This window comes from Haemorhous mexicanus, chromosome 12, assembly GCF_027477595.1.
Source record: "Haemorhous mexicanus isolate bHaeMex1 chromosome 12, bHaeMex1.pri, whole genome shotgun sequence".
Taxonomy (NCBI): Eukaryota; Metazoa; Chordata; class Aves; order Passeriformes; family Fringillidae; genus Haemorhous; species Haemorhous mexicanus.
Window position 1 is genome coordinate 2,924,216 of NC_082352.1, and position 13,759 is coordinate 2,937,974.

The 13,759-nt window shown below is 42.2% G+C and overlaps 1 protein-coding gene across 1 annotated transcript; it reads left to right on the forward strand.

Moving 5' to 3' along the window:
* The first annotated feature begins 2,615 nt into the window (after positions 1 to 2,615).
* LOC132332983 (telomere repeats-binding bouquet formation protein 1-like) lies at positions 2,616 to 5,627 on the forward strand. Its single transcript, XM_059857709.1, has 6 exons — positions 2,616 to 2,655; positions 3,120 to 3,180; positions 3,276 to 3,391; positions 3,531 to 3,653; positions 4,186 to 4,338; positions 5,411 to 5,627. Exons 1-6 carry the CDS (start codon positions 2,616 to 2,618, stop codon positions 5,584 to 5,586), a joined length of 669 nt encoding a protein of 222 aa, XP_059713692.1. The 3' UTR covers positions 5,587 to 5,627.
* The last annotated feature ends 8,132 nt before the right edge of the window (positions 5,628 to 13,759 follow it).

Here is a 13,759-nt window from a genome sequence, read left to right on the forward strand (position 1 = left end):
TGCTCTCAGAGGCTGCTCCGTGGGGTTTGTGAAGAAGCAATGCTGTGGGGTTTGGTGGGTTACATGGTTCATGTAATGTGCCAGTGTCTTTGGGGAATTTCAATGGGTTCTCCCTGTAAGGAACATGTCTCTGTGCTCACTGCCCTGGGTTTGATCAGTGCTGCCAGAACAATGCTGATGGTTTGGTGGCTCCTTGAGCAGCAGGAGGCCGAGTGTTTTAGAGTGTTCACCCCCTAAGTAACATGACTTGGTCTTAGTGCCAGTTGTTGGCTGATGGCAGAGTTGGCCACTCTGGTAAGGAAAGTTGGATCAGCTTTGTTGTGATCAGTGACACAGAGCAGGGGATGTTCTTTACTGACAGTGCCCCTCAGTGGTAACATGGAGTGACCTGATTTCTGCAGAATGTCCACTCTCAAAAGCTGATAACCTGGTAGTTATAAATGCAGGGCTGTTATAAAATGCTGTATTTCCAAAGGAAAACTTTGCCATACAACAGTTAAACTGTGTGTGTGAGAGATGACAGAGTAAAAGCAGAAAAACTGGAAAAAGTGCATTTTAGAAAAATGATGCCATTTCTACTGCATCTGTTATAAACACTGCTAATCTGAACAGAACTGAAAACACTTTTTCCTTGCTGTTGTAGAACAAGAACATAGATAAAACAAAAATGAACACTCAAAAGGTGCAGATAAATCAGTGTGGTAAGATATCTAATATAATTTGTTGTTATAATCTGCATCAGTTTTACAAAGTTTTAGTAGACTGTAGTGATAGGCCTGTTGTGGGGTGGTGAGCAGTTGGGAAAACGTGCTTTTTCCTAGTTGCCAAATTTTGGATACTGTGTTGGATATGCAAAGGGTAGATCCAATGCCAAACCTACACACATAGTAAAACACACCACCACAAAGTCACTTTTTTTTTTTAATTTGCTAATATTTATCCACATTTTTATTGTATTTTAACTTCTTTAAGAACCCTCGAACCTTGTAAGGGTTTACAGTAAACAACACCTTCTGTCACTGTTAGATATAATTATCAAGTAAGTCTTTTCATTATAGCCCAAAGACTAAGAAGCAGATTTTCCAGGTCTTTTACCCACCTGGGGCTGTCTGTAGGTGCCCAGAGAATATTTTCTGTTATGTCTCCACCCACCTGACTGAGGGCTCTGCTGCTGTGCTGCATGGTTTCTGTCTCCTGTACCTCAGTACCACGGAGCAGTCTTGTGCTCTTGGACTCTTTCCTTAGTACTCCACAGATTTTCAACTGCACTCTGAATTTTATTTGCACTCTGAATACTTTAATGGCTGTGTATTATTTACACTTAATTCACCTTGCAATTGTAAATTTAATATTTAGTAGTTTACATCAGACTTACTAAGAATTACTAGTAATGAAAGGCCAGAAATATTAAAAGGAGGCTGCTACTGTGCAAAGGAAATCATGCTCAAATAACAAACTATGGACAGAAATATTTCTAGGTTTGTTGTTTGTGGCTGAATAGAAGTGATGTAGCTCCATTTTGGCTCACTCTTCCCTCTTTTTTAAAATACACATACACACTACATTTTGGACAGGTTTATTCTAATATTGACTTGATTAAGATATGGAAAATATAACAATTTTAATGAAGTTTTTTGTGTTTGCTCCTAGATATGAAAACAGATCTGAACTTACTGCTTGAATGCCTTAAATATCAGATGGACTGCCCTCTGTCTCAGAAGGAGGCTTTGATCACTATCTATTCCATTTGCCAACAAAACAGTAAGAAAGGCTTTTCCTTAGAAACCATGCAGTCATTTATGTTCACCATATATGCCAAGAACTTGTGGGCACTGTAAAAATGTTTAAAGGACACAAGGCTTGAGATGTTGGAAAATCTTAGAAGCCTTTCATTTTGCAGAGAAACAAAAGCAAAAGTTTCTGTTCTCTTTTCCTCTTGTAGGTGAAGCGAGTGAATACTTTCGAGAAATTGGTGGTTTGATGTTTATAAATGACCTTGCCAAGTCGAGTGCTCATTGCATCGTAAAGGAAGCAGCTTTATTTACATTGGGGATTATTATAGAGAGTAATGGTAATAAAAATAACATTGTTTGTATTTCTGAGTGTGCTATGGCCCCCTGTCCTTACTTGTGCTCCTCCTTTGTCTCCATTTTCTTTTGGTCACACAAAATGAGACTACAGGATTGTCAGTTGGAGCAAGGGCAGGGAAGGTTCCCCAGTTGCCCTGTCCATCCCCAGATTTGATCTGTGCCTTGCTGACTTGTGCACACAGGGTGTCTTTAGGTTACCAGACAGCTGCACTCCCCCTGTCCCTCAGCAGCAAGTGTTCAGTGACTCCTGGATTGTTCCAAAGCTTGCCAGGGTCCTGCTTGGTGTAGAACTCACTGCAGGGGGAAGCCCTCAGGCACTTCATAGTCCTGCCCTGTCTCTGCTCCCCACATACTGGCCACAACTGAAACTTAATAATTTAAGATGATGAGTGGCTTACTTCAGGACTTAATGGTTTTCCCTTTCTGTTTTCAGTGTATTGTCAACAGACTTTGTATACTTCTGCATTGTTTGGAGACCTCATTTTATTTTTAATTAAAAAGGATTCTGGTGTGAACTTGAAAAGAATGTCTGTTTATGTCATCTTAGTACTGGTGTCAAATAATAGTAAGTTGGGTTTTTTTCTGTGTTACAACAACACTCCTTTTCTGTTTGCCAATCTGCAGTCCAAAATTTGGAACAGTCAGTAAGCAGTTGGACATTCAATAAATAGATTTGGACATTCAATAAGCAATGTTGTGGTGAAGTGAATTTATAAAGATGAATGTTTGCATGTAACTGAACCTGAATTGTCGAAGTAGGTCATTGCTCACTGGGATTTCCTTAAACAGCAGAACGTGGTTTAGTTCTAAAAAGAGAGTTTGCAAATGCAAACTCATATTTTCTGAGAGTGTCTAGAAAGAGAGAGACAAAGAAAAGTTATTTACCAATATGTTGATGTGATTTTGTATTTCCTTCTGGGGAGGAGATGTGCTTAGGAAAGGGAATGTATGTATGTAATTTAAACTTGCTGTTAAGATTTTGTCTGCAGTTGCATTTGTCTCTGGAGTCTTGTGTGTGTTCTCTTTTAGGAAATGGGCAAACCCATGTCAGAGTCACAGGCTGCATCAGCCTGCTGCTGCAGTTATTCAGGTAAACAGGGCTGCAATTCAAACAGACAAATAGTAGGCTGGTTAGCAGCTATGTTTCCTTGACTGTCTGGGACTTGTTTGCATTGTCCTTAACAGAACAACTCTCTCCACGTCTGAGAAGAATCTGCCAGCTGAAAACACTGATCCCTGCTATCAGCTCTGGTCCTCAGTCTGCAGCACTCTCTGTGCCTGTGTCAACAACCCCCAGAACGGTAGGTGTTGCTCTGAAAATTGTGGAAGAAGTTCAAAGATACTCTCCAAATCTGTAACACTTTGGTTTCATTTTTACTGTTCAGCTGAAGTTGATTTTATTGCGTTTTGATTTGGGGTAATTTGTTTTTACTTTTCCAGAAGATAATCAGAACATTTGCTGTTCAGTTTTTCCCTATGCCAAAGAGTGGCTCGAGAGTTGCACAGAGCCTGACATAGTTCGTCCCATCTGTTCATTTCTTGGTCTCACAATTGCAAATAACTGTAAGTGCAGCTCAAGCTTTACACAGCTTTGCATTTGAGAAAAGGAAGTTTAATTAGGGAGCTAAATGGTTTTTTCTTTCTTATCAGTCACTACAAAGACATTTGCTGTTCTTGCAATTTTTACTCTGACCACTGTATTCCACCATCTTTACTTACACTGTGCTGTGCTCAAGTCCACAAATAGCCACAGCCTGCTTACATTTGATAGGGTCAGTGAAAGTGCTGGGAGCTGTTCTGATTAAAAGTGTGTCTAAATGAAAGTCCTTATGACATGACTGAAAACAATGACTTAGGTAGAACTCGGGCATGATGTTTGCCATTTGTGTGCACATATCAGGGTCATGTTTTCCTGTAACTATTTTATATGCAGTTACTGCCTTTCTTGAGATTAATGTATCTCCAGCTTCTGTTGTATAAGAAATGTAAGGACTAACACATGCACAGAAAAACTCTGATCGATTTACTTAGTGAAATGCTAAAATAATTTGCAAACTCTGTCTCTTAAATCATATTTTTTCTTTTTTCCACTAAGCATATGTGCAGAAATATTTTGTTTCTATTGGAGGACTGGATACATTAGCCAAAGTTCTCCTTGAGCTTATGCATGATTCCTGTTTGAGTCACTCCAGCATGAAACTTGCCGTGGTTGTAACAAAGACTCTGGATGCCTGTATTGCTAATAACTGTGAGTGGAAAGACATTTTTTATCTATGGTAATTTTAAAATGCAATTTTTAAAGTCTTGCGCTGGTGGAAAAGTTGCAGAAATGAATGCTTAAAGGCAGTTAAGTTATATACATCCCAGTGGATGTTGCAGTGTTTTTTAAAACTCAGAGGTGTAAGTGGGGGATGATTCAGTTCATCTGAGGTGGATTACTGTCCCATTGTTGCTAAAATAAATACAGTGAAATTTAAACCCAACTGAAAATTAAAAATAAGATGCTCCAGCCCGTGCTGGGTAAGTAGAGCTGAGCTCTGGGCCTGGATCTGACCAGTCAGTTTGGATCCTGGCATTAGGCCTATGCCTCAGTAATGAATTGTGTAGCTTTAGGAAGCTTTAGTCATTTAGAGGTGGAGCTGAACGGATGTGGTGTTTCTGCACAGCACACTCTGCTCTGGTTTGCTGGCCGGGTACTGCTCTCCTGATGAGGTTTTGTGTTTTCCACAGAAGGTTTGCAGAAACCTGTGATCCTGACGAGCCTGTGCTGTGGCCATGGTTGGTGGATCTCACACTTCTGCCATAAGAGCTTCAAATGGAAGTTCCCAAAAGTTGAAAAGCATCATCCTGCACTAGTTGTGGGGGTAGTTTCAGATCAGTTGGGTCTGACAGGACTGGGCCTCAGCGTGGATGCTCTAGCAGTGGTGTTGCCAGTGCCAGCAAAGGCTTGCCCCCTGCTCTTCTTATGGCAGATACTCTGTTGTCTTATTCAGCTCTCTCTGGCTCCAGGCTGGAGCTGATAAAGGACGTGGAGAAACTCAGCAGGGATCTCCAAAACTTGCACAGTGCAAATTCATTCCTCAGATCTTCTGCCTCCTCTCCGTGGAGCACAGGCTGGGAGGATGGGCAGGGCTGGATTTGGGAGCAGCACAGGAGGGGTGGGCTAATCTGAACTGTTCAAGGTGGAGCAGGGCAGGGCTGAGCAGGCCCAAGGCTTTGAGGGGTTTGTAGAGTTCCCTCAAAACCCAGGATTTTATCCTTGGATAATTCCTGTACACTCATGATCTTGTTTATTTTCTTCCAATTATTTTAACAAACAGCTGCCATGGGTGTTGTCTTGGCAAAGTATCACACTGTGTCAGAGCTGCTGAAGCTGCTGTCCAATGAGACACTGAGCACAGGAGAAAAAATCAGTATTATTCTAACAATTGGACACTGTAGTGAAGTTTGTGGTAAGATCTGCTTTTTCTTTTTCCTGTCTGTCAGCTTCTCCTAAATTCTCATCCACTGACTCCTCCAGTGGTGTCACTTCATCAAGGCTGGGACACGAGAGAGAGTTCTATTAAATAATACAATCTCAGTATGTGGACAAAAATGTCTATGTTCTATAACGTTCCATCTTTAAATTTCAAAGCTTGTTAGCAGGAAGTGTCTTTAGTAGCTTTGAAAAAGTAGACTAAATATGCAAGAATTCAGAGCTGGGCTTAGGTGTCACAGGGAATAATTAATCCAGACCTGAAAGCTCTGGACACAGAGCTTTCCAGGCCCAGCAAAAGAGTTCTCTTGAGCTCTCTTTTTCATGGTCCTTGGCACATACAGCTTCTGTCCACTGCTTACAAGGCCAGGAATATTTGTAAAAGCCATGTAAGTGCATTGGTTTTCAGGAGCAAGAGGTAGCCCTGAAATGGTTTTGTCAAGTTCCTCAGGGCTTGCCCAAGCATATCTGCTACAAATACAGCACTTCAGTTGGTGTTCTGTGGTAGTGCAAGCAAAGAGAAAGGGAAATTCATTTGTACTTCTGGTTTTTCTCATGTATGTTTAGAGAAACAAGAAAAAGGCCTTATGTTCAAAAATCCCGGTTGATTTTCATCCTCTGAGTGCCAATAACATGTTCAATAATTAGCTCAATAGGTCAGAAATTTATTTTAGCAGACATTTTTTCATGAAGAATTAGTGACACAATACTTAATGGAAAATGTCTTTTGAATAGAAAAAATATTAAACAAACAGAAGAAAGGTTTCTCCTAAAATGTCAACACTGTCAAAATAAATATGTTAAAATTTTTTCTTTCTTTTTTTAAATTAAGTTTCAAGAAGAAAGAACTATGTTTAGCAAGTTATCAGTTATATGAATCCATATGGGAATGAGATCACAATAAAAATTCAGCTAATTACATAATAAATGAGGAGGAACAGATTGGCTAGACTAGGATTAAACTACTAATTTTATTTTGTTAAATATAAACCTTGAGATTTTGATATTTCTGCATCTCAGACCTCACAGAAATGTCACATATCTACTCCAAGAGCAGGTAATGGAAGAGAAGAAATACAGGAGTCATTATTCAAATGTTTTAGGCCACAATTAAATGAGTTTGGAGCTCTGTTGTATAACTTGTCTCAGTCATCCTTCAGTTTTCTTACAGCAATCTGAGTTCTGGTCACATCATCCTGTGGGATGTAAAGCTCTCCTGCTGTCACTGCAGCAGGCTCGGGTCTGGAATGAAAATCTCTCTCTCTACAGAAACGTGCAGATAGCTGCCAGTGTTGGCCCCTACAATGGCTGTAAGGTGAAGGTGTGTGGGGCTGAAACCAAACCAAACCTTTACCTTGTCTTGTTCTAGTAGAGAACCAGCGTGAGCTGCTTCAGAACAATGGGCTGCCACTCATGATTCAGGTATTGACAGAATCTCAGGACGAGGAACTCATCAAAGCTGCTACTTTTGTGCTGCAGAACTGCAAACAAATGAGTAAGCTTGCTGTGACTGCTTTAAAAAGGAGAGGGATTGTTTCCATCTCCGTGTTCTGCTGATTCCCCAAGGGATTTTAACAGTGGCAGCTTTGTAATTCTGTGTACTCCAAAAGATGTTTGTTTTCTGCACAGAAAGTTGCCTTTTTGTCATCAAGAACTGACTTAGGCAGAAAAAAGGGAAGTAAAAATTCCAACAGTGTTGCAAAAATGCATTTGTGAAACCTCTCCACGTAGGGCCAGTTCTTAAAGCTTTCCCATCTCTAAATGGTGTGGAAAATACAAACATTGTCATTCAACACCCACTGGATACTCTCTTCCTGGGGATGTACCACTAGAAGGAGAGAATAAACCAGGAGATAATCAAGCCCAAAATCACTGTGTCTGCATTAATTTCTAATATTAAGAAATCTTGATCTTTTTATTCTAAAATAGGATGTATTTTTGGGTCCCCTGTTTTAGTTTTTTATTACTTATGTGTACAATCCCTCCGTTGAAACACAGAGACCTTGTCCTCTAATCTCCAGCATGTGGAGGGTGTGCAGTTGGTAATTAGGAAAAACAAACAGGTATCTACATTTCTGTGCTGCAAGCACAACTGAGAGTGTCGGAACTCAGGACATTCCTTTGGGAGTCCGGAGTTTCCTGGGACCCTTGCCAGGGGGCTCGGAGACCCTGGCACACAGCCCAGAACACCAGTGGGTTCGATTATGAACCACGGAATAACTTGTCACCTTTATAGAAAGAGATAAAAGCCACAATAGTGTAAATAGTGTAAGAATAAATAATTACAGAGTCTAAATGTAAGTTTTAGGATTTTTGGTATAGGGGTTTCTGGTGACAAGATGGAGGGATTTGGGCGTGTCTAGCCTTTCTTCTTCTTCTCTACCTCCATCTTGTCTGGTGATGTTGGCACTTTTAGATTGGTCTAAAGTAGAAACTCACTGTCTAATATAGATGATAGGTATTGGAAAATAACTGTAAATATTGTACACGTAGTTTGTAGTATATAAAGATAACACCGCCCTGGGGGTGGGGGGAGTGCCTCTGGCTGTCCTGCCAAACGGATCTCAGCCAGACAGGGAGAAAGAACTTTATAGATAAGATGCAATAAACAATCTTGAGACCGAAAAAATGAAGAGCCCTGACTTCTTCTTCAAGCACCGGGCTGAGAAAAGAAACTTTCGAACTTTAGTTGGGGTCACTCTGACCAGCTAGAAGAGAGACCCCGGCAACTGGCGTTCCCTGTGTGGGCTCGAAGAAAGATGCGGCAACTGGCATTCCCTGGCTTGGCTGCAAGAAAGACCCGGCATTTAGCATTCCCAGGTGGGCTGCAAGAGCTGGGCGGCAAGAGAACAACCCGGATGGGCGGAAAGAGAGACGGCTGCAAGAGATGGGCTGCAAAAGAGAGACCACGACACGTTGGGCAGCAAGAAAGCACCCAGGTGGGCAGTTGGCAGGCAGCCACGCCACCAGACATCAGCTGCTGAAACACAGCCCGTGAAGAGAACAAAAAAGGACAAGGAAAAGAAGCAGGCACTCCCAAAAAGAAAAAAAAAAAAAAAGAAAAAAAAAAAAGGGAAAAAGAAAAAAAAAAGAAAAAAAAAATCCACACAGAAGATCCAAGATTCAACTTCTGCTAAACAGACTCGCATCCAGATCTGACGGGGGGGCCAGTGACCAGGGCGACCTCCGGACGGACCTTGCAAATGATTCAGCTTTTGGTAAGAAGGTTTAGATTTGAGAACATGGAGGGGACATGCTCTCAGGAACAGTTAAGGATTTTGTCAGCCTTACAAGGTCTGGCAGCCACACAACTTGTGAAAATCTCTGAAAAAAGGTAAAACGGCCTTGAAGCTTTTATCCCCAGCAAGGATCATGTTAGAGGCAATTACGGCAAGATCCTGGAGTAGAGCTAAAAGGTCATTAATTGTGAATCCCACAGGGGCGGGTGGAGGAGAGCAAAGCTCAAAGCAGAGATTGTCTCTGGTCCCAACCAGCCCTGGGGAAGTAGCTCCTGATGAGAGGGAGCGGGAAATAGCTCCCGATGAGAGGGAGCGGGAAATAGCTCCCGATGAGAGGGAGCGGGAAATAGCTCCCGATGAGAGGGAGCGGGAAATAGCTCCCGATGAGAGGGAGCGGGAAGTAGCTTTACCGCCTTCAATTCCTCTACCCCGAAAGTCCAGGAGGCCTCCAAAACGCCCTGAAACCCCAGAAACAGCGGGGAGTTCGGGTTCCGATTTGGACGCAAATACGGTCCTTACCCCAGATGAATTAGAATTTTCATCTAGCGAACCGGAGGGGCAAGAACGCCCTGTAGGGGCAAACCCTCCCAGTTCGCGAAAACAGCAGGGGAAAGGGACGGGAAAAGCGTCCAAGTCGGAAAGGGGGGGCGAACGGGGACCGGAGGGGAGGAGGGATTGCTCTCTCGCGGCGAGCGTGGCTGCGGGGCGGCGGCGGCGAGCGGCGGGGGGAGCGCGGAGGCAGTGGGGGACGCAAGTTTCGGCGCGGGGGCTGTGAGCATGACACCGACAGCGGCAGCCTCAGCTGGCGCAGTGCCAAAGACGCGCGCGCAGGGCGAGACCCGCGGGACGTCCGGGAAGGGCTCTCAAATCATAGCGTCCACGTCAGACGCGGGCGGTAAACTTGGAGCAGCTGCAGGGCTCCAAGCGGTGCCCGTAGGCAGACGCAGGAGACGCGTGGTGATGATGCAGGACCCGGAAGTCGGGGCGCGAAGGGTTTTTTCCCCAGTTCGCGGACGCGGGACGGGCACCGGCCGAGCAGGGACCGCGCGCCGGCTGCGGGTGTTGGCACGGGGCCAGAATGGGATCTGAGCTGTACTGGTGTCGATCAGAGAGAGAAAGACATTTCCGAGACCGCGCCTGCGCCGAGACGAGCGCAGGGGAGGCGCGGTCGAGGCGAAGTTGTCCACACTCCCGTGACGGCACAGGCAGAGACGGGGCGTGATCAGGGTACAGAGGCTGCCCCAGGTACCACCCCTCTCCGATCCCAGGGCAATGGGCACCCAGCCAACCGCAGCAGCCAGCACACAGTTTCAGCCTCCATCAAAATCTCAAGTTGGAGATTTTTCGCGGGTGCAGCACATGTTGAGTGAGGCACACCGAGCTCTTCAACAGGCTAGTCCCACAGAAGTGACAGAAACAGCATTTATCAGATGATCAAGTCTCAGATGCAAAAGATGGGCGTGGAAAGAAAAAAAAAAAAAAAAAAAAAAAGTTGTCCAAAAATCAGAGAAAAGTGAGAAAGCACCAGGCTTTTGCCCAAGATACAGAAAAAAGAAGGGAAAATCAATGCAAATCAATGTTATTCCAAATATGATGTAGATGGAAATCTATTTTGAAAAATGCTACTCTCAGGGAGAGAGACGGCACCATATAAAGATAGAAGTATTAGTAAGGATTCAATTACTCAAAGTGTCTCTGAAGACAGAGCATTTGAGAAACATCAATCAGATCCTATCTGTGGGGTCATCAGCTGATTCTCCAATGGTTCAGAGTTTTAGGGATTGTTGTCAGTGAGTTTGTAACCTTTGTTATTTTTAGATTTTATAGGTAATACTGATAAATAAGGATTGCTGTTAATGTTATATGAATACTTTAAAAAGGTTGTCTTAACTCCTTCAAATACTTCCTGTTGATAAGTTGATTATATAATGAGAATTCTCAGAATTTGTGATAAGAATTATTAACAGGGTATTGTAGTGTTTATAGCCAGCCAGTGTTCCACTATCTCTTTTGTGAGAAGCCACGTCTCTTCAGAATCTTGTCTTTATTTCCTAACTACTCGCAGGTTTTTGGATTTCTTTTAAATCCAAATGGCCGCTTTTGTGGTTTTCTTCATTTATTGTTTCTTCAGTTATTACAGAGGTACTTCAGCCAAGAATTCAAGAAGTCTACTGTGTTTGAAGAATTTCTATCCCAACAGAAGTTTCAGAAGGATCCAATTATTTAATGGTTTGATAGATCTTTAATCCTAAGGTTTCCTATTCATAATTGCTGTTTTTAAGAGTCTCATTTTAAGAATGTGCTAAGTGATATCCATCAATTAGAGTTCGGGCTCTGGCCAAGTCCTAGCTCTACTTGAATGGAGTGATTGACAATCAGCCCAGATGTTTTCTGCATCAAAAAGTATTCAAGTCCTTTTGGCTTGGCAATTTGACCGTCTATGATAGCTGAGCCTGTTTTCAGAGAGAGTTTGGAGAAACATGAATCCGGACATGGATTCTCCACTTCTCTGTTGTTGTAAGGTTCATCAGCTGTCGCAGACTCTGGGATGACAGTTCAGTGTTGTAGTGTTTGACAATTGTATGATTTCAGATGTGTTATTGGTTATGTGTATTATCTAATTGATTTCTAATTGCTGTCATTTTACATTTCCCTATGCAATTGCATAGAGACTGAAACAGAGTTGATCAATGTTTTACTTTCATATCAGGATCCATTCTTCACCTCCGAGATTTTGAGAAAATCCTCCAGTCTCTTCGGGGGCGTGGATTTGTTTGTGTTTTAGCAGGTACAAAAGTCCAGGTGAATCTCAGTGAAGAATGTGAAACTCCATCCAGTGCAAGACAATGCTGACAAGAAGCGTGGGCAAGAAAACGCTGACCATTCCATAAGCAGAAAAGAAGATGTAGAGATGTGGACTGCACAGAGATTCCAACCCTTGTGTTTTGCCCACAGAAGACTGTGGACTTTGGGTCTCTTCATGGGTGTGGGAATCAGTGGTGTTGTAGAACTGTTGTTAGATGATTGCTTGTTATATTTTAGTAGGGCTTTTAGTTCTCTTGTTCATTGCGCCATGCATTCTTTTGTGTATATGGCGGGTTGTCAACCAAGCTGCCAAAGAGGTCTTCTTGGTGCAAACAGAAGGGGGAGATGTCGGAACTCAGGACATTCCTTTGGGAGTCCGGAGTTTCCTGGGACCCTTGCCAGGGGGCTCGGAGACCCTGGCACACAGCCCAGAACACCAGTGGGTTCGATTATGAACCACGGAATAACTTGTCACCTTTATAGAAAGAGATAAAAGCCACAATAGTGTAAATAGTGTAAGAATAAATAATTACAGAGTCTAAATGTAAGTTTTAGGATTTTTGGTATAGGGGTTTCTGGTGACAAGATGGAGGGATTTGGGCGTGTCTAGCCTTTCTTCTTCTTCTCTACCTCCATCTTGTCTGGTGATGTTGGCACTTTTAGATTGGTCTAAAGTAGAAACTCACTGTCTAATATAGATGATAGGTATTGGAAAATAACTGTAAATATTGTACACGTAGTTTGTAGTATATAAAGATAACACCGCCCTGGAAGAGGGGGGAGTGCCTCTGGCTGTCCTGCCAAACGGATCTCGGCTGGACAGGGAGAAAGAACTTTATAGATAAGATGCAATAAACAATCTTGAGACCGAAAAAATGAAGAGCCCTGACTTCTTCTTCAAGCACCAGGCTGAGAAAAGAAACTTTCGAACTTTAGTCGGGGTCACTCTGACCAGCTAGAAGAGAGACCCCGGCAGAGAGGTTTGTGTCAGATTGAGGAGGTGTGGAGATTGGTAGTGTCCATTAATATGGAATTGTTTCTTTAAAAAAGCAGAGGCTCATACTGGTGAAGAACCCAGAATTAATTCAATGAAAAAGCTTTTTTTTCCCACGGCATCATTGTGAAAACAGTTTATAGGAGCTATAGTTGCAAGCTCACCTCTTGTAACTGCAGAGTATATTTCAAGTATGTTGACATTTATGTATAAATCTAAATTTTATAAAAATTGGTTTTTTGCATTAAATTATTGGGGCTGTCCCTCAGCATACTAAAATATAATAAATACTTTTAAAATGTTACTTGATAAAATCTTAAATATTAATGTTGTTTTGTATTTTATAAAGCTGAAGAGTTGTCTCTGAATTTATATGATAACTCTTTAAATGTGAACAATGCAGAAGAATTGGATGTGCAAGTCAGAAAAAGATGTTTGCAAGACTACTGGAAGAAAGCAAAAGAAATTTTACACAGAAGAAACTCAATTGAAAAACAGGATGATGAGGTTGGCCTACTTACCAAAATAGTATAAAACTAACCACATCTTTCCAGAGTTTAAGGAGAAAATGAAAGTAAATCCTTTAGATAATTTCCATGTGAGCAAAAATCCCAGGAAAAAACGTTGGATTTGTGTGAAACTACAACCTGCAACTTTTATCAGTACTGCAGATCAGACTGAGTTGCAGGTGTGCAGAGAATGGAGGCATCCGTATTGTGGGAAGTATTCTTGTTTATTGTAACCCCAGATTTTCTATGAGATAGAAAAAGAAGTTGAGTTAATTTTTAATTGCTGGACATTCAAACCCATAATTTTAATATTTGGATGCATGAAATGCTCAGGGTTGTAAAGCTGTGGGAACTGATTTGCTGATCTGCCCCAAAGGGTGGATATTGTACATTCACTGGAATAAACATACAGCAGAACACTCAACATGACAACGTCAGGGGCAGAGCTCAAACTCCATCCTATTGCAAAAAGCAAGAGCAGCACACCTTTCAAATAAGGATAACCCTTTTGGGCATACTTTATATGACTTCCATCTCTTCTTTCTCCTTCTAGAATGATTCTTCTGAAAAAAAAATCAGTTTTTTTTGGAGAGGAACTGTCTGCACTAAATGGGAAGATGTGAATTAGCATCTTCCGCTTTTAAAGG

Excerpts from the sequence above, each read along its gene's own strand:
- LOC132332983 (XM_059857709.1), top strand. The coding sequence starts at position 2,616 with ATGTCTGTTTATGTCATCTTAGTACTGGTGTCAAATAATA. Across the intron at positions 3,392-3,530 it reads TGTCAACAACCCCCAGAACG|AAGATAATCAGAACATTTGC; the intron begins GTAGGTGTTGCT and ends TTACTTTTCCAG. Across the intron at positions 4,339-5,410 it reads TGCCTGTATTGCTAATAACT|CTGCCATGGGTGTTGTCTTG; the intron begins GTGAGTGGAAAG and ends TTTAACAAACAG.